The sequence below is a fragment of the Notolabrus celidotus genome, chromosome 3, assembly GCF_009762535.1.
Source record: "Notolabrus celidotus isolate fNotCel1 chromosome 3, fNotCel1.pri, whole genome shotgun sequence".
NCBI classification, from domain to species: domain Eukaryota; kingdom Metazoa; phylum Chordata; class Actinopteri; order Labriformes; family Labridae; genus Notolabrus; species Notolabrus celidotus.
In genome coordinates this window covers 2,932,313-2,959,021 of record NC_048274.1, presented here as the reverse complement: position 1 = coordinate 2,959,021, position 26,709 = coordinate 2,932,313, and the positions used below count along the sequence as shown (strand labels likewise).

Here is a 26,709-nt window from a genome sequence, read left to right as displayed (position 1 = left end):
AAAGTGACCCTGTAAACTGGAGACCTTCAGCTGAACGTGTTAGTGTTTGTGGAGTTTACACAGCTGTTGAAACACAGAGGGAGTTTTAAGATTCAATATCCTCATCAGATATTTAATGATCTTCTAAAGACGTTTATGAGGGATGCATCCAACTGAAAGTCTCCAGTTAACAGGGTCGCTGTTTAAACCAAAACACCGGCTGATCTCTGCCACGGCTTTTTGAGTTCAAAAGGATTTTAAAGCCGTGTTGAAACGTCTTTGCTACTCGCGCTTATCTCCTCTCACGTGTTGATTCATTCATTGCTTTTTCCATGTTTTAAACTGCAGGCGCAAAAAAATTTCTGCTTTTGGAGCACAATTTCAAATTTGAGGATAATACATTTTTTCGACAGACTCTGTGTCAACTTTTTTGTCAAATTTTTTTGGTCAAATTTTATTTTTTCAAAAAAAAAAAAAAAAATTCAATTTTTTTTTTTTTTTTTTTAAATTTTTCAAATTTTTTTTTTTCAAAAAGTTTTTTTCAAATTTTTTTGTCAAATTTTTTTTTGTCAATTTTTTTTTTTTTTTTTTTAATTTTTTTCTCAATTTTTTTGTTTCATATTTTTACAAAAACCATTCACAGTCATTGTTTTTTCCATCTGTGATTCACTTGATTTCTCTTTCTTTCATTAGTTTTTATTCGTTCTATCTTTTTTGTATGTGTGTGTACTTTTCAAAAGAAGAAGCTGTGATTCTCTTGATGTAGCAGCTTGTAACATTAGTCTTCTCTCAGCCCACCGCGAATGCGTCTCTCCCGGTGTTACGGTTTTAAAAGTGACCCTGTAAACTGGAGACCTTCAGCTGAACGTGTCAGTGTTTGTGGAGTTTACACAGCTGTTGAAACACAGAAGGAGTTTTAAGATTCAATATCCTCATCAGATATTTAATGATCCTCTAAAGACGTTTATGAGGGATGCATCTGGCTGAAAGTCTCCAGTTAACAGGGTCGCTGTTTAAACCAAAACACCGACCGATCTCTGCCACGGCTTTTTGAGTTCAAAAGGATTTTAAAGCCGTGTTGAAACGTCTTTGCTACTCGCGCTTATCTCCTCTCATGTGTTGATTCAGTCATTGCTTTTTCCATGTTTTAAACTGCAGGCGCAAAGTTTTTTCTGCTTTTGGAGCACAATTTCAAATTTGAGGAAAATAAATTTTTTCGACAGACTCCGGGTCAACTTTTTTGTCAAATATTTTTGGTCAAATTTTATTTTTTTGGATTTTTCAAATTCTTTTTTTTTCAAATTTTTTCTTGTCAATTTTTTTTTTTTCAATTTTTTTTGTCAAATTTTTTTTTTTGTCAAATTTTTTTTTTATCAAAAATTTTTTTTGTCAATTTTTTTGTCTCATATTTTTACAAAAACCATTCACAGTCATTGTTTTTTCCATCTGTGATGCACTTGATTTCTCTTTCTTTAGTTTTTATTTCTTCTATCTTTTTTGTATGTGTGTGTACTCTGCCACGGCTTTTTGAGTTGAAAAGGATTTTAAAGCCATGTTGAAACGTCTTTGCTACTCGCGCTTATCTCCTCTCACGTGTTGATTCAGTGAATCCATCTGTGATGAAATATAGCACCATCTAAAACAGCGCCAGCTGAGTCTCTTCATGCTAACAGGCTAACTGTTGTGTTGCTCATAATGATGCCTGCCTGTCCGTCTGCTTCTATGGTGTCAACTGTGATGAATGGCATTCATCTTTATGTTACTGCCCTCTACTGGTCTGGTGGTGTAGTGCATCTACTTTATATTTCCTCCATACGTCACTGGCCTGATTTACACAATCTACCCGGGACTTCAGCCCGTGGTCGAAACGCAGACAACAATGGGGGCACAGGAACCTTTTAGTTCAGGGTTAAGTAGTTCTGGGAGCTAACAGACCCCAGAACTCCTGGTGGAAATGCACCTTTACCCTGTGGCAGACATTACAAGTGATAAATATAGGGACAAAGTCAATCTTGTTGTTGATTGTCTTCTTTGTCCTCTCTTAAAGAGGCATTAGCTCATTTCAAAACCAGCTTAAAACTCCTCACTGGTGCTTTAAATCATAAACTGAGTACAGGAAAGGATCACAGTCTCCTGGTTTCAATGTGGAAGTGCTCTAAACCAAGGTTGTTTCTATTGGCCGGTAGGGACGAGTCTGTTTGCTGCAAGTTGACTCCAAATGACTGAAAGGGCATGAGGAAAATATTTGACTTCTTAGTGGATTTATTACTTCAGTGAAGGTTTTCCTAACAAGTTTATGGTCTCAAAGTGAAGTTTTAAGTCTTCTGCCATAAATAATGATGTCCATGGTGTAAATTCAGAGCGTAATGATGGAGAATTTGAAAGCAGGGTGCACTTGAGGGTGAGGCTACCAGTGATTGACAGTCGCTTAAACTGGAACAGAGTCACAGTGAAGCATGTCCACGCTGTCGGCCAAATATTTTACTCCTCAATCCAAAAAATCCAAAGCGGTCTCGCCCAACATGCCAAACTGGAGGCTTCGAAATTGTGAGCAATGTTTCGAATGCTTCCTCTTCTTCTTAAATGAAGTCTTTGGTAACACTCTGTGCTTGAGACTGTATCCTTTCAGACTTTTAAATCAGCCCACTCAAACCTTCCTGTGTGTGCTTGTGTTCTGCAATCACAGATAAACTTGGATCTGATATTTGTTGCAGCGTTTTTCCTGAAGTATTTCTTTAAACGTTCGGAGCCTGTCTCCTGGCTCTTTTCACTACTTTTTAAAAGCTTTGATGCCAGCTAAACTTTTACCAAGAAAGACATGGTTCACACGTCAAAAGCGGGCCAGTAATTAAAAAACCTGGGTGTGGGAGGAGATGAGAGAGAAACGGCGAGCAGATCAGTCGACTTACATGACCAAAAGATGTTAGAGGAAACCTTGAAGCAGTGCTTATCTGCAATGAAGATAAACACTTCAAAGAAGGAAACTACCATGCAGGAGTGTGTATGAATGTGTGTGTGTGAGCATGAGGAAGAGGGAGATGATGTGGGCGGTTATAGACAATGAGCGAATGAAAGGAACATGTGAGAAATGAGAGACGGGAGAGCGAGGAGGGCGATGCTGAGAGATTTGTCAGCAGTGTGCAGCGTCTCTGGAGTGAGGAGAGTGAAACTTGATCGGGTGTGTTAATCAGGTCCACGGCTTCGCTCCGTGTCTGTACGGACTGTGAGAATGTGTAAAGGATACAGTGAGAGGAAAAAGCTAACAGACAGTGTGTTTCCCGTTCTGACAGATGCCGTGGAGCAGAGGTCTGCAAACAGCAGCTGTTCCTGAGCTCAACCTGACGTCCGGCGACAGCAACAACAACCAGGACGACACGACTAAATGTGGACGTTGCATCATTTAAAGCTCCAAAAACTTTGACTTTCTTTATGATATTAAACTGTCACAACTACCAATCCAACCCTGACGCTCTATTTTGCTTTTTTAAGACTGTGCAGGACTCATTTTAAAGGATTTAAAGCTGATGGAAAGTTTCTCAAGTGACAAAAGTGTCTTCTTTTTTAGTATCTCAAAACCTTTCCACACTCACGATGCAAACCTGAGTGCAAAGGGACTTAAACAATCTCTGGAAGAGCTGTGGGTGAGAATGCAAACGTCAAATTCCCATGAATCTGACAGTACATGGACATTACTTTGCTAGTTCCATGGAACAACATCCTTGTGATGTGCAATCAGTTTTAATTGTGTGAGGACCTCTTTGGGTCAATATTGCAAAACCAAATGCAAGGGAATGCCCCACTTATCCCACATTCACAACCCATCTTAAAGCTAGGGTTGGTAGTCTCGGAAAACCAGCATGAATTTGAATGTAGCATTTCCTCAGGACTCCGTCTAACCCCTCCCCTCCTCCCTCGGAGCTCCTCCAAAACAAGAGAAAGACAGAGAAACAAGCTCCATTGGATCTTGTGATTGCACTGTGTAATCATGCAACCATGTGAAACTGTGACCGTATTCTATTTGTGTTGTTTTGTGTGCTTGTTGTGTGTTGTAACCTATTTTGTGCTGCCGTCTTGGCCAGGTCACTCTTGAAAAAGAGGTTTTAAATCTCAATGAGTCTCTTACTTGATTAAATAAAGAAAAAAGTCTTACACTGTTCACTGTACAGTGTGTCTGCAGGAAGGCAGTGTATCTGTGGAGCTTTGTGAAGGCTCTGTTACAGATTCATTGTGCACAAATGACTCAGTGAATCGCTCAAGTAAACACCAGGTCAGTCAATGATAGAAGTATTTATGAGTTGCAGCCTCGTCTGTTCCAAACGGTGTCTCTCTCAATAAGGTTTCACACCCACAAGATCTGAGTGCGTCTATATTTACCTTGGAACAGATTCAGCTGGTTTTCACCACACAAAAGGCAGATGTGGGTCCAAACACAGACTTCCTCTTCAGATCATCCAACACTGTACTTTTAAACTCTGGATGAACTTCTGCAGCATGCTGCAGGACATGCGGATGAGTCGCTATTTTGGGACACGTGCAACAATGCAATCGGGGTACACCGAGAGGGAGAGAGAACGAAGCAGAGAAGGGAAAGAGGAGGGGTGGAGAGAGGGGAAAAGACGTCTGCCGGAGGGGGAGAAGAATCTGAACTCTATTGGCTATAACCGAAGACTGATCTCCCAGAGGAGACTCATCCTCTTGGACTGCACAAGACGCTGTTTTCAGTGAGAGCCAGGAGCGCTGCCATGGATCCTGGAAAGTGTATGCGTGTTTATCTGTGTGTGAGCAGATTAGCAGCTCACTGTGAGTGTTACAGCAGCAGGACAAGCTGGATCAGACGCTCCACTGTTACAATCTGCTTTGTTTTGTTCCTACGTTACACTGAGGGTGCATTCAGATCCTCAAAGGAAGGATGTTTTTACAGTTCTGCAGGACAGTATAAGTTGGGTCTTTTTAATGTTTGATATTTATTTGTGTTCTAGTGACGGTGAACTTACAGCAGTCCGACTCATCAGACCAGTCTCCACAGTCATCGTCTCCGTCACAGTGGTAGATGTCCAGGATACAGCGGCCGTACGCACACTGGAACTCCTCCACGCTGCAGGTGGCTGCCATCACATCTGAGGCTGCACAGACACACACACACACACACATACACAAACACAAAGACGTGTTAAACAGATGCTGGAAAGACGGTGCAGCTGTCTGAAGCTCTGCAAAGCTTCAACTTCTCTCTGCCGAGTCTGTCAGAAACATGAAATGAAGAAGTCCAGATCTTTGTGAAGACACTGAGAGTGTTTACAAACTCAGCAGGAAACACACGTCTGCATCATCTTGATTTATAAGCAACTGGTCACAAACTATTTCACTTCATGTGTGAAAGTTTCAAATCCTGACGCTTCAGGACAGAAACTGTCTTGTTGTTCTTGTTTGAATAATTGTAGCATGATAATCATTTAGCTCTGTGTTGTGCTTTGTCTTTTTTTCAAGAGAGCTTTTTTCATACATCATGCATTCATCCATTAATGTGCAACGGTGCTGAATGTCCTCTGCCTTATATTCTGGCTTGAATTGATACTAGGGATGTTAACAATTAAGCGAGTATGGATTAATTGAGTTACTGACTTAAGAGCAGTGAAGGGGGCTGATTATTTAGAATAATCCCTCCTAATTTAAATAAATAATAAGACCCAACACTATTTACTATGAACGTTAAGTTACATAAGTACACAGAAAGAGAGAGTAGATCAAACATAACTGGCCGCATATCAAATTTGAATGTGTGAAGTGTTTGCTGTGTGTTTTTTTGTTGATTGTTACTGTTCTGGTTTTTGTTTTTAACTCTGTAAAGCACTTTGAGTTGCTCTATGTATGAATGGTGCTTTATAAATAAACTTGCCTTGCCTTGCCTTGGGGGGCTAAGAGGAAATCTGGTTGGAAGGGATAGTGTTGACATTCAAAGTCCCTCTCTCTGAGCAGATGTTTACTCTGTGACGACCAACAGCAGCTTTAAGTTTAAAGCATGTTTGGATGTGAATCAGCTGACTGAAGGTGTTGCACACAGAGGAGACGCTCAGCTGGGGGCTGCAGCTGAGTGACAGGTCTCCATGAGCGCTTTTTTTCTCTGCATGTGAACGACCACGTTCACATGCTTATTTTTCTCAATCAGAACGAGTAGACAGAAAACTGGACTCTGTGAGTCTGAAATATGTTTCTGTTCAGTTCCCTTGTTGAAGTCTGAGTCTTCACTTTTATGACTGTGTGTCTGCAGAGATCATGAGCCTGCTCCACACGTTGATATTCAGCGTGTTTAACATTTTGAACACCTCAATATGATCCATAGATATTCAATACTGTCAGTTATATACAGGAAAATTTGATTCAGGGGAAAAAACACATTGGCATTGTTTTGACATGGAAAACATTGATGTTTTTTTTAATGATTAATTGATAATTGATCGTTAAAGCTGCTGTGAGGAACTTTTGATTTATATCAATTTTGCCGCCCCCTTGTGGACAAAGTGATACCTCTTATCTCTTCTTCTGTACATGCAAAAGTAGCGTTTTCAACAAAATTCCTCACCCTGCTGTCTTTTCACAGCCATATTTATCACTCAGTGTGATTATTTGCCATGACAACAGCCAAAAAAGGATGTTTCAAAGTCAAATGTCAATCATGTGGTCTGACACCTACCCCCTCTGAGTGGTTTAAGGCATTAAAAATGACAACATAGAAGGTTTCAGTGTTGTTGTTTATGGTTTTGTTTGCTTTTGAAGGTCATACAGAGGCATCAGTGTTTGTTTCAGTCTGGTGAAAAACTCCTTATAGTGCCTTTAACATTTCAAAAGATCGATCATAGAAAATACTTGAAATTTACATCCCTAATTGATACAGTTGAAGATCTGATTCAGCCAGGTTTGTATCCACACTGATAACATCTTCAGCTCTCATCATTCTGGAATACATTCTTCGTTGCTTCACAGCTTGTTTGCAACCTAAACTGAGATAAACTGATGTTCTTACTGGCTCTCTAAATGTCAGAACTTGAGTTCTGAAAGCACAACCGATTTTGCAGCTGCTCTGAACTGCGCCCCAGAGACGCAGAGAACATCTGCAACAAGCGGAGGAACTTTTTCACACTGCAGCTTGCTCATGGAACGGACAGACAAACGTAAACTCACGGCAGTTCTCCTCGTCCGATCCGTCCTTACAGTCCGTGTCTCCGTCACAGTACCAGTGCTCAGCGATACAGCTGCCGTCCGTACAGCGGAACTCCTTTTCTGAGCATTTACGCATGTCTGATGAGAAAAAAGAACATAATCAGTCATTTTATTAGATGGTGTGGATGCAGATGTTCTTGAAAGTTGGTGCTCATGTGTGTAAACCCACCACATTGTTCATCACTGTTGTCCCCGCAGTCGTTGTCGCCGTCACAGTGCCACAGGCTGCGGATACAGTACCCGTTCTGGCAGTGAAACTCGTCCTCCTCGCACTCTCTGGGAGCTGCAGAGAAAAAGAGAGATGGATGTTTCAGAGGGCGAGTAATGAGGATGCCAAAACGTGCTACGACCACAAACTTTACAGGAATTAGATAAGATGCATCCATCAGTGAGCTCTGCTGACATTATATCCACAGCTGCACAGACACAAGGGAAACGGTGACCTTTCATGTCAGGCTCAGAGCAAAGAGCTGAGGAGGGAATCAAAGCTTTCTCTCCGTAAACAAGCTGAACTCTCTGGAGGGTGAAGGTTTGCGGCTCAAAGACTCACACGCTGAATATCCTGCAGTTCAATCTCAAAACAAAACTCATCTGAGCGACAGCGACTGCTTCACAGTGGAGAGGAAGGTTAAATCAAGCCGCTCAGTGTGTGTGTGTATGTGTGTGTGTGTGTGACAGTCACAGTCGGCGATCAGAGTGAAAACATTTGCTATAATAAAACCTTCATTTATGCAGCACTTTCCAAGACGTGTATCAAATGCTGTCCCAAAATAAATGAAACCTAACCACCTTAATTGAAGCCTCTGAATTGTGGGGACTCGTCCTTCAGGGAGAACAAAGGCCGCGGTCAGCTGAAATTACTGCTGGTGACAACACATGACAGAAGATGGAAAAGTTCCAAGGTGGAAACACATCTCTGCAAATAACTTCAACCACAGGTTTTAATCATTCTCAACTCTATTGTGTCTCTGTGTTCAAACGGTCTGTTTCACCCCTCGACCCCGTTCACCTCAGAGGCAGTTCTTCTATCAGTCAGAAGACATCAGCCGCTTACTCGACAGCACCGTGACAAAGTGGGACTGTCTGAGGTTGTTGAGACATCTCATGGATGCTTTTTAGGACAAAAAAATAACTCTGATTAAAGGTGACATATCATGCAAAATTGACTTTTTAATGTTTCTCTACCTGAAATATGTGTCCCTGTCTACAAACCCCCCGAGAATGAAAAGAATCCATTCTGCTCCTGTTTTGATTTCTCCACCTTTCTGTAAATGTGTGTGAAACGAGCCGTTTCAGACTTCCGTGTTTTTGTTACATAACAACAATATCCGGTCTGTCACGGAGTCAGAGCTCGGAGCTTGTTCAGCCCATAGACTGTATAAAATAATACTGAATCCCCCCTCCGTTTTTCATTACCTGCACACATGTGTGCTAACAAGGAGCTTAGGGGGGAGGCATGCTAGTTGTAGGCTGTCTTAAAGGTGACATATCACGCTTTTTTTAATCAACATATATTGGTCTAAGAGGTCCCCAAAACATGTCTTTAAAGTTTATGCTCAAAAAAACACTTTGAAATCAGATTTTGGTCTGCCTGAAAAGCCCTCTTCTTCAGTCCTCCTCTTAACACTCTGTTTTCTCTCTGACCACGCCCCCTCAGGAAGTGGATGTGGCCTCGGCTGTCCAGCACGTTGATCTAATGTTTACATGTTGGCTGAATATACATGGCTGCTCACAGACCCGCGTTACTTCAACCCTCTGAATCTGATCCAGAATCTGATCCTGATGGAGAGGCGCCTGCAGCAGGACCTTTCTGAAGGATTGGTCACAGATTTAGTGTTTCTTGTTGTTTTATTTGTCAGTATGTCGACGTGTGTCGTGGCACACAGCTACGAACATGTAGCTATGTGGCTATGCTAACTAGCGCTAGCACTTATCCATGAAAAATAAAAATCATCCACTAGATCTTCAAATCTGCAGACGTGGGGAGTAAAACCGACCTTTGTGTTTATTAAGACAGCCTACAACTAGCATGCCTCCCTCCTAAGCTCCTTGTTAGCACATGTGTGCAGGGAATGAAAAACGAAGGAGGGGTTGAGTTGCTGTGACGTAACAAAAACACGGAAGTCTGAAACGGCTCGTTTCACACACATTTACAGAAAGGTGGAGAAATCAAAACAGGGGCAGAATGGATTTTTTTCATTCTCGGGGGGTTTGTAGACATGCCAGGGAAACATATTTCAGGTAGAGAACCATTAAAAAGTCGATTTTGCATGATATGTCACCTTTAATAAACACAAAGGTCGGAGGCGCTGGTGGCCTAGCGGTCTAAGCGCCCCACATATAGAGGCTACAGTCCTCGTCGCAGGGGTCGCCGGTTCGATTCCCGGCCGGTCGACCATTTCCTGCATGTCTTCCCCCACTCTCTACTCCCCACATTTCCTGTCTCTCTCCACCTGTCCTATAAAATAAAGGCAAAAAGGCCAAAAATATTTTAAAAAAAAATAAAAAATAAACACAAAGGTCGGTTTTACTCCCCACGTCTGCAGATTTGAAGATCTAGTGGATGATTTTAATTTATCATGGATAAGTGCTAGCGCTAGTTAGCATAGCCACATAGCTACATGTTCATAGCTGTAGCTGTAGCTGTGTACCAAGACACACGTCGACATACTGACAAATAAAACAACAAGAAACACTAAATCTGTGACCAATCCTTCAGAAAGGTCCTGCTGCCTTTCTGGCAGAGGTCGGTTTTACTCCCCACGTCTGCAGATTTGAAGATCTAGTGGATGATTTTTATTTATTATGGATAAGTGCTAGCGCTAGTTAGCATAGCCACATAGCTACATGTTCGTAGCTGTGTCCCAAGACACACGTCTACATACTGATAAATAAAACAACAAGAAACACTAAATCTATGACCAATCGTTCAGAAAGGTCCTGCTGCAGGCGCCTCTCCGTCAGGATCAGATTCTGGATCAGATTCAGAGGGTTGAAGTAACGCGATCTCTTAGCAGCCGTGTATATTCAGCCAACATGTAAACATTAGATCAACGTGCTGGAGAGCCGAGGCACATCCACTTCCAGAGGGGGCGTGGTCAGAGGGAAAACAGAGTGTTCTGAGGAGGACTGAAGAAGAGGGATTTTCAGGCATGCCAAAATCTGATTTCAAAGTGTTTTTTTGAGCATAAACTTTAAAGACATGTTTTGGGGACCTCTTAGACCAATATATATTGATGAAAAAAGCGTGATATGTCACCTTTAAAAAAAAAAGTTTGGAGGAAGAGTTTTGAGAAGTTGTTTGACCATCAAACAAGGGGCTACAGATAGGCTCTTACATACGGCCATTACAAGGTTGGACATTTATGCCCCTGTTACACCTTGGCTGCAGTGGGTAGCACACAAAGGTGGAGTGGTTGTAAATGTAGTTCTGGTTCTGGTCTGACACTGGAAGTAGGAACAAAGGCGGACTGAAGGGAAGACAGCGGCGATGTGGAACAGCTGATGCAGCATGTCTGAGTGTGTGTGTGTGTGTGTGTGTGTGTGTGTGTGTGGAGCTCCTGAGGAATGCCATAATGCAATGTGAAAATCACAGACTGGGACACTAACAGGACTTTGTTGCAGAGTTTAGTGTTTAAGTATTAAAGCATGGCGACAGCAGGACTTTGTTACTGGGCTTTTGTGGAATTGCTGAGGAAGCAACTTTAGTTTGGTAAATTAAATCAAAAACGTAAAAAGTAAAACTCAAGACCGACTTTTTTAGTCTCGCTTTTAATAAATAATAATAATAATACATTTTATTTTGGGCGCCTTTCAGATCACCCAAGGTCACCTTACAGATCATAAAAGCATACATCATTAAAACATCATAAAAACAAACAAACAAACAAAAAGTAATAAATAAAAACTAAAAACTAGTGAGGTGCAGAGAGTCCAGTTTAGAGTGAATATGCCAGTTTGAACAGGTGAGTTTTGAGTTGGGATTTGAATGATGTTATGGAGTCCGACTGTCTTATGTCTGGGGGGAGGGAGTTCCAGAGTCTGGGTGCTGAGCAGCTGAAGGCTCGGGCACCCATGGTAATGAGGCGTGATGGTGGAATTGTTAATAGTCCAGCAGAGGTTGAGCGGAGGGAGCGGGAGGGAGTGTATTCATGAAGGAGGTCTTGGAGGTAAGTGGGGGCAAGGTTATGAAGAGCTTTGTAGGTGAGGAGAAGGTTTTTATAATGGATGCGGTATGGGACAGGGAGCCAGTGAAGTTGGATGAGAACAGGAGTGATGTGGTCAGATGATTTGGTGCGGGTGATGATTCGGGCGGCCGAGTTCTGAATGATTTGCAGTCTGTTGATCAGTTTGGTGGGGAGTCCTGTGAGGAGGGCGTTGCAGTAATCGATACGGGAAGTGACGAATGAATGAACCAGGATTTCGGTGCTGGATTGGGACAGTGAGGGGCGGAGTCTGGAGATGTTGCGGAGGTGGAAGAATGCAGTCCGGGTGATGTTTTGAATGTGTGGTGCGAATGAGAGAGTGCTGTCCAGAATGACGCCGAGGCTCTTCACTGAGTTTTATTCTTATAACAGTTTTATTTCACATTACTTTGTTTATTTATTTATTTATTTATTTATTAACTAGTTCAAATTTTGGTCACTTTTTATTTATTTTATTTTATTTTATTTATTCATGAAGTATAGCATCTTCTTTTCATTTAATGGTTTACTCGTTTAGTGTTTATTATCTTAGAAATGTATTTTATTTTGGTGATTTTAATTTCCTGTGCTGAGTTTTAACATCTTATTTTACCTCCAGTGTTTCCTCATTAAGATATCATGAGAGCGAATTTTATTTTCATTGTTACTATTGTTGTTTTTTTATTCTCTTCGACTTTTTGCTTAAGCTGGACATGCTTTCAATCATTGATTCCACGCTATGACTTTGGAAAAAACCTGTCACCTGCAAACTTGAAACAAGCAAAAGAACGCTGACATTTTACCAACATCTACTGCTCATGCACTGAGGAGTTAAACTTGCAATGTGGACGGGTCCAAACCATCTCAAAAGTCAATTTCAGGTACGACTGAAGTGAATTAAAAGCCTTTCATAAACATTTGCAGAAGCAAACGTCAAGAGGCTGCTGATTGATTGATTGATTGATTCTATATTAGACAAGTCATTTCTAATGTCTGTCCCTGCTGCATCAGAGTCGATGTCAGATGATGTGATTTACAGCTCACAGACCAGAAGGGCCTTCGTTTACATCCATCAGTGCTGTATTTCACAGTGATGCACCTGTCTGTTAAAGGAGGAGGGATATCTTTCATTGTAAAATTCTGCATAGACATGTTTTGATCAGCTGTAGGGGGACATGTTTTGTTTCCTCTGAGGAGCTCACACATCTCTAGACCTCAGGACAGGTTTAAATCAGGAAAACTCAGCGTCAGCAGCCCGTCCCGTGTCTTAATTAAACATACGGGCCGGCGTTCATGAGGAAATGTTGTTTCACTCGATGGTTAACCTTGAGACTGCAGATAAGAGACACATTTGTCATTCATCCCATCAGCCCTGAGGACACAGTTAGACAGAAGTCACTCCCTCCAGTGAACTTTCAGCTCGCTGACATTGGCACAGTTTCACTTTCAGAGCCGTTCATTTATCTATACCTCTCCTCCACCTTGCTTCTTTAATCACACCTCTATTGACGAAACACTGAATGGATTTTAAAAACACAGTGCCCCCTTCTACTGTTACCACCACAATCAATGGCAGAGCCCAGCCATGCTCGCCTGGGGCCCGAGTACACAGGTTTGTCAAGGAGAACCAATGATGGATGGCCCCTGGCAGGAGGTGATCTATAATTTATCACTGCTGTGTGTGTGCGTGTGTGAGAGTGTGTGTGTGTGTGTGTGTGTGTGAGATGCTTGAGACAACAGAGAGAGATAGGGAGAGACAGAAACAGAAGGATGCCCACAGAAGAGTGAGACAGACGGAGAGGAAGATGAAGCCTCTCTTCATCTCAGTGGGATTTTTCATCTTCTCTCAGGTGTTTTTCAGAATCACAGCGCGAGCCGGAGCTGCTGGGGAAAAAAAACTACACTTCTAAGATGAGTGACGTTATACAAGGCTCTAGAGCTATGTGTGTGTGTAAGAGCGTGTGTGTGTTTAGACTGTATGAGAAGAGAACGTAGCCTCCAGGTCTGAATAGTCTACATACATCTGTAGCTGAACAGAGGACTGCAGACTCGGCTGCAGCAGGTGAAGATTTGGCGACTGAAGATGCATCGCAAATGTTTCCCACAAAAATTATCTTTGCAAAGCATTTTTATTTCATGTTATTCATTTAAGATTGCTATATGCTGTAGATGAACTAGTGGACAAGCTTTCCCTCTCTACCCCTCGTGTCTGTGTCACTAGAAGTGTCTCCACACCTGCCCTGAAGGCAAACACAATGTTACAACAGAGTGAGAGTTTATTCTTCCTCTGGGACACTAATACATCAAACATCAAACACTATTTACTGTTGAATGTTCTTGTAGGCATGACTTACTACTGTACATTTACAATCCAGTGAGTCATTTTTGCTTCCCTTCAAAATAAAAGCATAGTCCTAAAGTAACCTGGGTGTAAGGCAAGCAGCTACCTCCGGCCGTGAGAATTAAAGCCCATGCACAAGTTTTAAAAACTGCAGTTCCATGAGTGTCCACTTGAGGCTGGTTCCAAAAGCACTGGAAAGCACATGTACACAAATTCAAAAAGCTGATCTTTACTGCAGAAATAAACATGTTTACAGCCTGGTTGAAAAAAACTCAGTGTAGTCTGGATAACTCAGATTTTTTATATGGAAGGTGAATTTTTTCCTAATGTGGCAATTTCCAAGGTATTAAGATTACGAGTTTTCCATTATGAGAGGCACAGCTGACTTGATTGACAGGCAGGGAGACTGTAGCTGTTGGCTAGGAGGCTCAAAGCCCGCCTCTTTACCTCACACTCACTCAACAGCAGTAATGTTGAGATCAACATTTCCAAACTGGCTGCTGCCGCCAATTGGCTTCAAAACAGCGCTTCAGGAACAGATGAGTGACGTCACGGATACTACGTCCATTATTCATACAGTCTATGGGTAAGACTAGCATCACTAGACTGGAGGAAACAAAAGCTACACTATACAAAATTCCTGTTAGTTCCAACCATAGGCTATACAAACATGGACATGGTCTCTTTGATGTTAGCTGTTGTTATCTGGAGAGACGTTTTGAAGTCCAGCAATGGTGGGCGCCATGTTGGAAATGACGACTCGATCTAATTTAGACAAAGAGGTGGAGCTTTGGCTGGCTTTAAAAACCCGTCCACCTAACCTCAACTCTGCAGTACCCTCATTTATGGCCTCAAAACAGATGGGTGACGCTACGGATACTAGATCCATTATTTATACCGTCTATGGTTATGACAGAGTGAGAGCTTATTCCTATTCTGGGAGACTAATACATCAAACATTAAACATTATTTACTGTTGGATGTTCTTGTAGGCATCATTTGCTACAGTAAATCTACAATCCAGTGGGTCACTTTTGTTTCCCTTCAAAATAAAAGCCTAAAGTAACCTGGGTGTATGGCCATAAAACAGGCAAAATAAAAGTACAATATAAAACTATTTAATCAGGACAAATCTGCTCTTCAGCTTCAACACAAACTGAGGTACTTGCACCATTAACAGATAGTAAGTATTGTATTGTGAGCCCACAGTGTGAACTGTCACATATCCCGTTGTATCATGCTGTGTCTCATTGTGAGTTCAGTGTATCGTCTTTGTCTCAGTTGGTTTATTACCACAGTGCATATGTTTGTTCTTTTTAAAGGGTATGTTATGAGTCATCAGATTTAAGTCTCCTTCAAAACAGAACCTTGAAAAAGTCCTGTTAAGCATTTGGTTATTATTCAAATAAACTGATGAGGTGGATGATAATTATTTTAGAAAGTGCATTTAGTCAGAAGCCCGATTTTTTTTTTTCTAAAATTAGCATGACAATTAGCATAATGGTAACTCCGAATTGAAGATGCAGCTCACTAACCTAGCATGCACCAGCTGAAGACTTCCTGTTCTCTAACCCCTCGTCTCTCTTCAGCTCCACTTCTCAGAAAGGTCAACAAACCAACGAGTGACGAGTGGACTCATCCCCTCTGATACAGTTTTAGCTCATGACTCTGTACACAGTTTACTTTCTTAAGTTGAAGAAAATATAGGCTGTGTTAGTAAATAATTTGTGGGAAACAAAAGTTTTCTCTGCCTTCTGTTTCCAGAAATCACTGAGGAGAATCTTTGGGTTTCCAGCAGATGGAGGCCCCGACCCCTCTGAGTCAGAATCCAAAATGTAGTCCTTGTTTCCTCCAAACGGTCAATCCATCACCCACCCTGACCTCCCTTCACCATGAACGCCTTCCCCATCCCTGAAAGGAAAAAACCACAAAAGCCCTGCAGAGGATCCCAATGAAAGTTTAATTTCCCCCGTATTATTGACAAATACACTCATTTAATCTATTATTTAACTTGTAAGAAATAATTGATTTTCACCCTCGCTCCGTCTCGCCCATGCTCCCCTGTTCCACCTCCCATCAACGAGGTAAACAGAGAGAGGTCAGAGGTCAACAAGCCCCGAAGATGCTCATCATTCACACAGCAGCCAAACGTCAAAGGGCAAAGGGCGCTGGGAGTCATTACCGGGCTCCCTGCATGTGTTCCTGCTGAGATGGGTGTTTCTTTCTTCCTGTGACATTTCTCTCTTTTTTCAGACACACCTCAGTCTATGTTTGTCTGAAAAACCTTGACGACTACTTCAGTTCCAGCCGAGCGTGGAGGATTGTCTCCCCATCTCTAAATAATGTAATAAAACCACAGCATCGCACGGAGAAACAAAATATATATCGGGTGGGGAAACACAGACTGGGGTAAAGAAATGAAGAGAAAGAAAAGAACCATGAAATAATAAGTAGTTTGGGGAACAGGGGAGGGAGGGAAATTTACCGGCCATGAAGATGAAAAATTCATATGCGGCTGCAGCAGACAGACCCCCCATCAGGAAGTGATTCAGTGTCTGGCTGCTGATACAGTATGTGGGTCAACAGATGAGGTGGAGAAACCTCTGGATGATGGACGGATAAGAACAATAATTCAGGAGAGAGAGAGAGAGAGCGCTCACCCCTCCGCCTGCTGTGCACACGCCACACTGAGTATTACAGATTACTGGCACTGTGGAGTTCAGGATGTGTTTCTGTTAGAGGTTTCAGTGCTGTTAATGCATGGAGCTGAATATATCATGTCGCCTTGAGAAGTCAAAAGAGTTACGTGCAAGGTCAAAGTAGAGACCCAAGTTGGCTAGACTGGACCCAAATTTAGGGCGACGTCAACTGTGGCAAAATGTGCACACAAAATGAGAATATCTCTAACTTCGTCATAGGGTTGCAACTAATAATTATTTCTTTAATTTTTATTTGATGCTCAGATAATTTTCACAAGTAACCTAGTAAAGAAAATGTCAGAAAAAGGTGCTCATGGGGCGCTGGTGGCCTAGGGGTCTAAGCGCCCCACGTGTAGAGGTCTCTGATTCGACTCTTGGCTGGTTGACCATTTTCTGCATGTCTTCCCCCCACTCTCTACTCCCCACATTTTCTGTCTCTCTTCAGCTGTCATGTCATTGAAGGCAAAACTTCCCCAAGAAAAACTTAACTTTAGAAAAAGATATTCATTATAATTTACCAGAGCCAAACCCAAGAACCCAAATACCCCAAACCTTCTGTTCCTTAATTAATCCAGACCTTAATTTCAGCAGTCACATTAAGACCATTACAAAGTCTGCCTACTATCACCTTAAGAAGATATCAAGGATTAAAGGACTTATGTCTCAGCAGGATGCAGAAAAACTCATCCATGCATTTATCTTTAGCAGACTAGACTACTGTGACGGGGTCTTTACAGGACTCCCTAAAAAGTCCATCAGACGGCTGCAGCTCATACAGAATGCTGCTGCTCGAGTCCTAACAAGGACCAACAAAGTAGACCACATCACTCCAGTTCTTAGATCCCTACACTGGCTTCCTGTCTGTCAGAGAATAGACTTTAAAATCCTGCTGATGGTTTATAAAGCACTGAATGGTTTAGGCCCAAAATACATTGCTGATCTGCTGCTACTTTATGAACCACCTGGACCTCTGAGGTCATCAGGTACTGGTCTGCTTTCAGTCCAAAGAGTCAGAACGAAACATGGTGAAGCAGCGTTTAGTCATTATGCTCCACATATCTGGAACACACTCCCTGAAAGCTGCAGGTCTGCTCCAACTCTCACCTCTTTTAAATCAAAGACTAAGACTTTTTTATTTACCTCTGCCTTCCTATCTTAGCTCATTTTAACTCACTTTAAATTAAAAAAAACATTTTATTTTTAATATATTTCTGATTTTCCTTTTCTTTTCTGTTTTATTATATTTCTCATTTTAATTGTGTTCTTTTATGCCTGTCTGAATGTCTCCAATGCTTTTAATGTTTTAATGTAAAGCACATTGAGTTGCCCTCGTGTATGAAATGCGCTATACAAATAAAGCTGCCTTGCCTTGCCTTGCCTTGCCTTGCCTTGCCTTGCCTTGCCTTGCCTTGCCTTGCCTTGCCTTGCCTTGCCTTGCCTTGCCTTGCCTTGCCTTGCCTTGCCTTGCCTTGCCTTGCCTTGCCTTGCCTTGCCTTGCCTTGCCTTGCCTTGCCTTGCCTTGCCTTGCCTTGCCTTGCCTTGCCTTGCCTTGCCTTGCCTTGCCTTGCCTTTGATACATCGGGGCAGCAGTAGCTCAGTCCATAGGGACTTGGCTTGGGAACCGGAGGGTTGCTGGTTCGAGTCCCAGTCCCAGTATGGACAGAAATTGGCAATAGCACTGGTAGCTGGAAAGGTGCTGATTCACTTGCCTGGGCACTGCCCTTAAGCAAGGCACTAAACCTCCAACTACTGGTTGTTGCCAGCATCCTCACTCTGACATCTCTCCCTAAGTACATATACACTGTATGTTTGTCCATAATATGTGTATATATATACCAAACTGTGTGTGTAGCATGACCAAAAAAAATAATTAAGATTAATAAAGTATAAAGTATGTAGTAAAAAGCACTGGAACAATCAATTTGTTTGTTGTCTTGATGGTTAGTTATTCATTTTCTTCTGATCACTAAACTTAGCTTGGTAAAACTAGCATCATTAGACTGGAGGAAACAAGAGCTATACTATACAAAATTCCTGTAAGTCCCAACCATAGATTCTATAAACATGGACATAGTCTCCTTGACATTAGCTGTTGATTTCTGGAGAGATGTTTTGAAGTCAAGTGATGTTGGTGCCATGTTCTGAAATGATGACTCAATCCAATTTATGATAAACCTCAGCTCAGGCAAAGAGGTGGAGCTGAGGCGGGCTTCAACAGCTACAACACGCCCACCTGACCTTCAACTCAGCAGTGCCCTTCAATTATGCAAAGTATCTATAAATTAACTAATACAATTTTTGCTATGAAAAGGGCGTTTTTAAAACAGGACCTCATCAGGAGTCCTTGGCTTCTGCAAACAACCTCTAGTGGACACTCAAGGAACTGCAGCGTTCTGCATTGGCTTCAATTTTAAAATAGGAGGTTTCCACTTGGTCCTTCTACTGCATCTTAATGCACCATATAATACCGGCTCACCATCAAATCAACAACACCAAACAACAGAGCAGACACCTAAAGATGTTCATAAGAACAGCTGACTGAGTCCTTTAAACTGAAGTTGACTGGTGAGAAAAATTAGCCCCTGCACGGATGTGAAGGTAATCAAGCGTCTGACTCTTTCCAACATGTGCTGTCTCCATCAGGAACATGTCACACCCTGAAACTATTCCTGTTCGTGCACACAGAGTGTTAAGTGTGATTAAACTGAGTCACTGAACCGACAGCAGCAGCGTGATAGAACGACATGCCGACAGTACTGTATACTACTACACGGATCAGGCTTCACTGATGGGGCCTTGTGAGTCATTATGGGTAAACACAGAGACTAAAAATGGATTGTGTGTTCACACAATCCAACACTAACTACACTCTGACTCATGGAACAACAAACACATCTGACTTTATTCACTTTTTAAAAACATCTCTTGCAGGATGGATCCGTTAACCTCACAATCTCAATCCTGAACTTTAATTGAAGCCATAACAGACCCTGGCTGAAGCCCATGTTTCTTAAGCTAACACACTTAAGTTTGTCGTACGCCAATGTTCACATCAGCCTTCAAGTTGTGGCTCCAAATTTGACTTTTGACCATAACTACAATCTATGATGTATCCCAAAATGGCTTCAGAGCTCCCATTGCTTCACTTTAAACACTGACCTTGCATTCACTTGTTCATCAAAACCCTCCTCTGAAAAGGAAACAAGTCGTTCCATCTTCTAACTGTGTGATCATAAACTCAGAGACGTGTGAAACAGCACGGATGCTCTATATGTTATTGCTCAGAACAAATATACAGTGTTGGTCCAATTTAAGGACAATCCCAATTAACCCTGATGTGACGTAATCACATGAGTATATGAGGCCTATGCATGTAGCCTCTATGGTGACCTCCAAGGCTTTTAGCTGGAGGACAGCTCTGGTAAAGAGCACACCTTTGATACTCAGACACTCTTCTGTCAGTCTCTTGGAAGCGGCTGTTTGGAGGATCATGGTAACATTTTTCTGATTGTCAGCGTTTTTAAGATCTGTCTTCAGACGTTACAATCAATGAAACCATATTTCTTGGCTGCTTTTAATTGTCTAATAACCATGTTTAATTGACAACCATTATCTTAAAATCAGCATCATAACACCACGTCACAACTTGGCTTACTTTTGAGTCTCTTTACTCAGAGTGATCAGCATCTTCCCAATGTCTTCTGCTTTTGTTCTGGGGTTGATCCACACATTTCACACCAATAAATGTTCATCTCTGGGACACAGAAGCCGTCTCCTTCCTGAGCGGTATGATGCCTGGACATTCCCATGGTGTTTATACTTGTGTATAATTTTTTTGCACAGATGAATGTGGAACATTCAGGCAACTGGAAATTGTACCCAAGGATGAACCAGAGTTGTGGAGGTCGACAATTCTCTTCCTGATATCTTGGCTGATTATTTTTGATTTTCCTATGATGTCTCACAAGGAAGCAGTGTGTTTGAGTTGTGCCGTTAAAATACATCCACAGGTGTGCCTCCAATTAACTCAAATGTTGTCAATAAACCTATCAAAAGCTTCCAAAGCCATGACGTCATCATCTGGGCTTTCCCAAATTGTTTAAAGGCACAGTAATCTTAGGGTTTGTAAACGTCTGACTTTGAAGAAAGTAATACTAAAACCTCTAATAAATTATCTCTCTCATTTTTCTGACATTTAGCAAAAAGAAATAATTTTGGCAATTGTAACTGACCTAAAACAAGAAAAGTTTAGTCTGATTTGATGTCAGAGAGTGAGAAAAAAAAGGTTATATCTCTTTTAATACAGTGTATGTAAACTTCTGGTTTCAACTGTAAGTGGTGCCTTTTACTTCTACTGTTATTTAAAGGTGACATATCATGCAAAATTGACTATTGATGGTTCTCTACCTGAAATATGTGTCCCTGGCATGTCTACAAACCCCCCGAGAATGAAAAAAATCCATTCTGCCCCTGTTCTGATTTCTCCACCTTTCTGTAAATGTGTCTAAAACGAGCCGTTTCAGACTTCAGTGTTTTTGTTACGTAACAACAATATCCGGTCCGTCACTGAGTCAGAGCTCGGAGCTCCGTTTTTCATTACCTGCACAAATGTGTGCTAACAAGGAGCTTAGGAGGGAGGCATGCTGGTTGTAGGCTGTCTTAATAAACACAAAGGTCGGTTTTACTCCCCACGTCTGCAGATTTGAAGATCTAGTGGATGATTTTTATTTATCATGGATAAGTGCTAGCGCTAGTTAGCATAGCCACATAGCTACATGTTCGTAGCTGTGTACCAAGACACACATCGACATACTGATAAATAAAACAACAACAATCACTAAATCTGTGATCAATCCTTCAGAAAGGTCCTGCTGCAGGCGCCTCTCCGTCAGGATCAGATTCTGGATCAGATTCAGAGGGTTGAAGTAACGTGATCTGTGAGCAGCCGTGTATATTCAGCCAACATGTAAACATTAGATCAACGTGCTGGACAGCCGAGGCACATCCACTTCCTGAGGGGGCGTGGTCAGAGAGAAAACAGAGTGTTCTGAGGAGGACTGAAAAAAGGGGTTTTCAGGCAGACCAAAATCTGATTTCAAAGTGTTTTTTTGAGCATAAACTTTAAAGACATGTTTTGGGGACCTCTTAGACCAATATATATTGATGAAAAAAGCGTGATATGTCACCTTTAAAGGTCTAGAAGAAGATCCCACTTTTTCAGATGTGCCTCAAGGAGAAAAAAAAGAGTCACAAGCATGTTGCATCAATCTAAAAAGAGCAGATGGAGCGGGACAGGACGTCAGGCACCAAAATAAAATTAAAACATCCTGGTGTCAACAGGTCAGAGGTTTTCAGAGGACCAGAAAGACAACATGGATGAGGAGAGGAGGAGGAGGAGAATCCTTGATTCAGTGATTGCCAAGGAAAAACCTCGGTCACATGACTCCAGCTGTCGGGTGGTCCTGCTCCGGTGGGTGTTGGACATGGATATGGTGGAAGTCTGATGTTACTTTTTTCACCGACATGTCTCTGTGTTATTTATTATCAACAGGGAAAGTCCTCCACTAAAATACCCTCTCTATTTGTTCTGACTTTAGCGGCTCTTCACAGTAAGTTTATGTTTTTGTTTTTGGCTCAGACCTCAGGAATGCAGGGTCACAGAATCATCAGCACATCAAAAAGGAGCCAGGGTATTTAAGTATTTAACGGGATATTACGTTTCCCTTGAAAGCAAACTGTTCCAAATGTGCTAAAGTACACGACTTCGACTTTTAACTGTAGATGAAGTCACTCTGAGGCTATTTGTGGAGGTAAGCAGTGGTTTAGATTAAAAAGCTCTACTTTAAGACGTAATAGCAGACGGCTTTCTAGTCGGGCCAGGTTCAACTTTTACATCCAACATCCCTGCAACGTGTTTCTGGAGCAATTTGTAGAGCCATAAATACACCAGACTCACACTGACTTCACTCTCTGCAGGCCTCACTCTGCCAGGGAAGAAGAAGCTGAGGGGTACTCTGAGTTTACACCAACATATATGAAAACAAACAACAACACACGAATCAAAAGAAGAGCAGGGGCAAAGGTCAGAGAAGGTCCTGTGATGACCGTGGGAGTGTTGACCTCTCTTCAAAGTGTGTGTGTGTGTGTGTGTGTGTGTGTGTGTGTGTGTGTGTGTGTGTGTTTGAGCTTGACAGCAAGTCCACTCCTCAGCCTGAAAAACAAACTCCTCACTGCGCATGGCCGCCTCAAACATCTGTCCACTTTAATAACTCGTCCCCCTGAGCCTGACAGAGCCGCTCCACACTGCGTCTGTGTATTCGGCTGCTCATATCAATGTGACTGCCGCTGTTTGTTTGTTTGTTTGTCTGTTTGTCTGTTTGTTTGATTTGACAAGAAAGAGGAAGTGTACTCACGACAGTCCTGCTCGTCCGAGTCGTCCTCGCAGTCGTTGTCTCCGTCACACACCCAGGAGCGGCGGATACATTTGCCGTTGTCGCAGTGGAAGTCCAGCGGCGAGCAGGTGGGGAGCACTGCAGACAAACGAGGAAGGGTGATACGTCAGTCAACAAAAATAAACAAACAAAGAAGAAGAAAGAGGAGGAGTTTTTGAGACACATCAAAGTTAAGTGTATCACGTCTTATCATTTGGAAAGACGATGGTGACAGGGGAACATTGGGACAACTTTTAGAGCAGGGTGCGTGAGAGGTTTATCAAACCCACAGGGCTCAAAACAAACTTTTCACCACCTTCCCAAAGCTGTCCTGCAGCACACTTTTATACGCTTGTTTATGTTTGTTGACAGACTCGGTTACAAGCCAAATAGCCAGTCGAAGCAAACAAACACATCAAACAAGAATAACTTTATTCACTCCCACTGCACAGCCGGCTCAAATACCATGAACCATCCATCAAGTGACGGAGCAACACTGACGAGGCTGCCTGCAGACTGTTTCTGTTCTTAATCGGCCGGCTGAGCGCAGACATCGGTTATTTCAAAATGCAATCAATCAGCAACATTAATTGCAGACCTATTCACCGGTCTGACTCTGTTTCTCCAAACTGTCCAGAACTCAGCTGCAAGGGTTTTAACCAGAACCAAAAAATACGACCATATCTCTCCGGTTTTAGCCTCCTTCACTGGCTCCGTGTATGTTTTAGACTTTAGGATTCTTCTGATTACTTTTAAAGCTCTACATGGACTCACTCCGAGCTATATAGCAGACCTTTTAGTAACCTAAGAGCCGACGCGTGCATTGAGATCCGCCATTTATTGTGCATTTCAAATACAAAAATGAAAACCAAAGGGGACAGGGCGTTCACAGTGAGGGGTCCGACACTCTGGAACCATCTGCCCGGAAGATCAGGTGTGCTGAGTCAGGGAGCTCTTTTAAATCTCATCTGAAAACATTATTTTACCTGAGAGCCTTTCCTGATTTTATCAGATTTTTTTTTTTTAAGTTATACTGTTGGACTTTTCACCTTTATTGACAGGTCAGCTGAAGAGAGACAGGAAATGTGGGGAGCAGAGAGTGGGGGAAGACATGCAGCAAATGGTCGACCGGCCGGGAGTCAAACAGGGGACCTCTGCAACGAGGACCACAGCCTCTATACGTGGAGCGCTTAGACCACCAGACCACCAGCGCCCCATCTGAATTTAATAATAATAATAATAATACCTAAGTTTTATATAGCGCTTTTAAACAACTCAAAGACGCTTTACAAATAAATAAATAAATTCAAATAAAGACATACAAGACAAGCAGACGACAAGGGAAGAGGTGGAAAAATTAATGTGAGGGGAATGCCTGTTTGAAAAGGTAAGTTTTTAACTGTTTCTTAAATGAATGAAGTGAGTCAGAAGCACGGATGTGTGGGGGGAGAGAGTTCCAGAGGGTGGGGGGCGGCAATGGCAAAGGCCCGGTCCCCCAAGGTACGGTGCTTGGATTTAGTGATGGGAGTGAGGAGGTTGGAGTCAGAGGATCGGAGACGGCGGGAGGGGTGGTAGTACCGGAGAAGGTCAGTGAGGTATGGGGGGGCCAGGTTATTTGTACGTGGTGAGCAGGATCTTGAAATGGATGCGCTGTTTTACGGGGAGCCAGTGGAGCTGTTGAAGGACAGGGGTGATGTGGTCTCTGGAGCGGGAGTGGGTGAGTAGCCGGGCAGCAGAGTTTTGTACGTATTGTAGTTTTTGTAGATGGGAGGAGGGAAGACCATACAGGAGGCTATTGCAGTAGTCGAGTGGTGAGGATATAAAAGCATGAATTAGGGTTTCATCAGCGGATTTGGAGAGAGTGGGACGGAGGCGGGCGATGTTGCGGAGGTGAAAGAAGGCAGTTTTGGTGATGTGACGGATGTGGGGTTGGAAGGAGAGAGTCTGATCGAAGATGACGCCAAGGTTCTTTATCTGAGGGGAGGGGGTGACTGAGTGGCCGTCTATGGAGAGCTTGAAGTCCTGGGCGGAGGGGAGGAGGGATTTAATTTAATTTTGTTTTATTTTATTTTAACCGTCTTAAGAAATATATTTTAAAATAACTGTATTCCTTTAGAGCATAGGTCACTAACTGGTGGACCATGGTCCGGGTCTGGACCGAGAAGCCGTCACCTACGAATCCGGACCTACCCGCTTCTATTTTAGCTGCCGCAGCTTTTGTCGTCATTACGGTAGTGGTTGGTAGATGCGTAAACGCACAGACCAATTGCATGTGAGTTAAGCCATCCCATGTGATACTACTCAGCCAATCAAGTCTGTGCATTCAAAGTGGTAAAAAATTGCTACTATTCAAAACATTTGCTACCATACAGTGCAGACAGACAAGAAATACAAACCACTGCGCTGCAGAGAGGAGAAAGAGACGACAGAGCAAGAGAAAGTTTAGAAATAACTAAAATAACTACAAATAAAATAACTTTAAAGTTTAGAGTTCTTTTTGGGGAGTCTCATGTCTTTTGGGGTGTGTTTTATTTCTTTATCTTGACTTGTGTGTTTTTATGAAGTGCCTGTTTTGTTTTGCTGCCCATGTGAAGCACTTTGTAACTTTGTTTTTGAAAAGTGCTCTACAAATAAAATTATTCTTAGTTATTATTATTACTTACAGATGACATCTACAGATGGTTAGAAATGATGACAAGTCGTCATAAAAGTTAATGTCAGGGTCTGAGATTCACATTTTGGCTCACCAGCAGAGGTAGCAGGGAGATGAAAACATCCCAGTGACAAGCAGATGTTTTAGCAGCTTAAAGAACCCTGATGATCCTGTGTGCACATCTGTGCATCAGTGTGCAGAGGAGCAGGAGGAAGAAGCTGCAGCTGCACCAAAAACTCAGCTTTCTTATTGTTTTTTAAATTAAATGATTACTTTGCTACCGTGTGGCTGATATCCCTCTCATATCTACTCACCAAACTGAAAACCTGAGCTCAGCGTGTCAATCAGCTCAGGTTCTCAGACATTTCAGATGGTTAATCAAAGAAAAAATACAGAGTGTACTCAGAGGCAAAAACAATCCTCCCTCACAGCCCTTAAATTCTGAATTCTCCTGAAGTAATGGAACTCAATAAATTGCGATGTCTATGCGATGACAAAGCTCTCACAGATCTCACACTCATTACTCCTGTCTGGCCGCTGCTTCAGCAAAGGTCAGACTTTGATGGACAGAGTTTAAATGCAGGAGAATTTACTCTCCGGTCTGCTGTCAGCTGATTCAGAACCTGCTCCTCATCAGGACCCGTACGTCCTCCTCTTTCCCACCTTCTCACCCCGAGACCCAGAGAGCAGCACCGAGCTGGGCTCAGCGCATTCCTCCTTAACTTCATATCCGCTCTAAGTGCAGCTACTTGCTATCTAAGCAGAGCCCGAATGACTGGCCCTTTGTCATCTGCAGACAGAGCTAATTTAATTACAGCCCAGAGAGGGGTGGAGGGAGGAGGAGGGGGTGGAGGAGGGGGAGGGCGGAGGAGGAGGAGGGGGAGCAGTAACTCTGTGTAGTGGACTCTCAGCCTGTCAATAGCAAATATGAAATATTGACCGCGCGTCGCAGACTTTATGAAAAATGTATGACGTCACGCTGTGAGTTAAGCAGCCAGGCAGACAGGCGGGCGAGCCGGGGCTCACTGAGTGAATTAAGTAAGAGTGTGTGTGTGTGTTTGGGTGTGGCTCTGGTCTCCAGGGGAAGTAAAGCCCCACTGACCCACATACCCCTGCTTTGATATTACATTATTCAGGGAGAAACAGAGAGAGAGGGAGAAGGAGGTGGAGCTCTCCTTTCCTCGATCTCTGTCTTTGTCACCCC

At 42.6% G+C, this 26,709-nt stretch overlaps 1 protein-coding gene across 2 annotated transcripts in view; it reads right to left on the bottom strand.

The window, feature by feature from the left end:
• lrp4 (low density lipoprotein receptor-related protein 4) overlaps positions 1 to 26,709 on the bottom strand; it is a 195,021-nt gene that overhangs the window by 54,100 nt on the left and 114,212 nt on the right. For both annotated transcript variants that reach the window (XM_034680931.1, XM_034680932.1), the window contains exons 3-6: positions 22,835 to 22,951; positions 7,367 to 7,480; positions 7,159 to 7,275; positions 4,974 to 5,102 (exon numbers count right to left, since the gene is read on the bottom strand). In XM_034680931.1, the coding sequence (XP_034536822.1) occupies positions 4,974 to 5,102; positions 7,159 to 7,275; positions 7,367 to 7,480; positions 22,835 to 22,951 (477 nt within the window). The remainder of the gene's footprint in view (positions 1 to 4,973; positions 5,103 to 7,158; positions 7,276 to 7,366; positions 7,481 to 22,834; positions 22,952 to 26,709) is intronic.